The 1,659-nt window shown below is 46.4% G+C and overlaps 1 protein-coding gene across 1 annotated transcript; it reads left to right on the forward strand.

Moving 5' to 3' along the window:
* Positions 1–263: 263 nt before the first annotated feature.
* Positions 264–1,125, forward strand: Leap2 (liver enriched antimicrobial peptide 2). The gene is made up of 3 exons (XM_021178053.3): positions 264–367; positions 529–665; positions 957–1,125. Exons 1-3 carry the CDS (start codon positions 311–313, stop codon positions 991–993), a joined length of 231 nt encoding a protein of 76 aa, XP_021033712.3. The 5' UTR covers positions 264–310; the 3' UTR covers positions 994–1,125.
* Positions 1,126–1,659: the final 534 nt, after the last annotated feature.

A 1,659-nucleotide genomic window follows, 5' to 3' on the forward strand; every position in this document is an offset into this window, starting at 1 on the left:
GGTCTCCCTCATGGATTCACATGGCTTTCAGAGGCAAGGTAGGACAATGCTGATTTCTGATAAGATGGGTGTAAGGGTCCAGACCAGCAACACCATCAAAGTCCACGAGCAGTAAGCACAGTGTGTCTGGAGAGTAGTCCTTGAGTACATTCTCTGGGTACACATTAACTGATTACATCGATCCTGATTACAAACAAACTTTGCCCCATCTCAGCTAGCAACCATGAGAAAGGCAGATAGATGTCGGTCTATAAAAGGAAACGGGAACTGCTCCCTGGCTTTCAGGCTCCAACATCATTCTTTTGCCAAGATGCTACAGCTAAAACTCTTTGCAGTGCTCCTGACTTGTCTGCTGCTGCTGGGTCAGGTAAGGAAGGAAACATAGTAGTGGTGTGGAATTCCAAGTCAGACTCAGTCCTTAGAAATGCAGTTCAATCTCCTGCAACCTGCAAGGGGCCCTTCTTCTGAGGCTGTGCAGCAGAGGGTGGGTGCTTCCTCAGCTAAAGTGAATATGCCTTTGCTCTACAGGTCAATAGTTCGCCAGTACCAGAAGTGAGTGCAGCAAAGAGGTCCCGGAGAATGACCCCATTTTGGAGAGGGGTTTCCCTCAGGCCCATTGGTGCCTCATGCCGGGATGACTCTGAGTGTATCACAAGACTATGCAGGTATTTGATGATCCCAGGTGCAGGGTGGACCAGAGAGCACTGGGAAAGCTGGGAGAGATGAGATCAGAAAACAGAGACCCAAGAGTAAAGCTGAGATTAGTTGGGGGGGGGGAGAGGGGGGGGGATATATGAAGCTGTGAACTCCATGGAGGGGATTCCTTGACAGTGAAGAACCATTCAGATTCCTAACACTAGACAGATGAAACAAGGAATAATGGAGGCAGCAGAGGTGTCCCAGGGCTCCTTAGGTCTACATCCAATCTTAATCACTTCTTTTCTTCCCCCCAATAGAAAAAGACGCTGTTCCCTAAGTGTGGCCCAGGAGTGATGTCCATACTGGGGAAGAGTCACCTCCAACAGTGCTCCGTTCTGGGGAATATTGTTAACGACATTTTGGTTGGAGATAGATAAGTGAAGTAATCTTTGTTTTTAATATTTAAAAACAGATACTTGCTTTAAACTGGTCTCCATTTCTTATTAGAATGTTGTTGTTGATTTGTATATAGACATAACTTTGTCAGAGTTTATTTTTCTATAAATACTATTAAATGTCTCAAATCTAAGTTCTGGCAGTCTGGAATTGACACTTCACTGAGTCACTTCATCCATTATAGGGAGCAGTAGTGGCTCCCTAACCAGTGGTGCTGCTCCACCTGGGAGTGTGGTTGAGCACCCATTCCTCAAAGAATCTCATGACAGAGGCGATGCAGAAGCTAACAATAGTGAGTCTTGGCAGAGCAGAAGTCGTGGCTCTTTACAAAGAACTCTTTAGGCTGGTGTGTACCACCTGAAGATGTGTAAGTTTATCTATAACTTTATGAACATGAAATAGAACCCCCCCATGCCCCAAAGCCAGGCATGGTAGCACATGCCTTTAATCCCAGTACCAGGGAGGTGGAGGCAGAGGCAGGCCAACCTCTGTAAGTTCAAGGACAACCAGATATATACAGTGAGTTCCAGGCTAGCCAGGGCTACATAATGAAACCCTGTCTCA

This window comes from Mus caroli, unplaced genomic scaffold (assembly GCF_978045245.1).
Source record: "Mus caroli unplaced genomic scaffold, Mus_caroli_1 scaffold_13, whole genome shotgun sequence".
NCBI classification, from domain to species: Eukaryota; Metazoa; Chordata; class Mammalia; order Rodentia; family Muridae; genus Mus; species Mus caroli.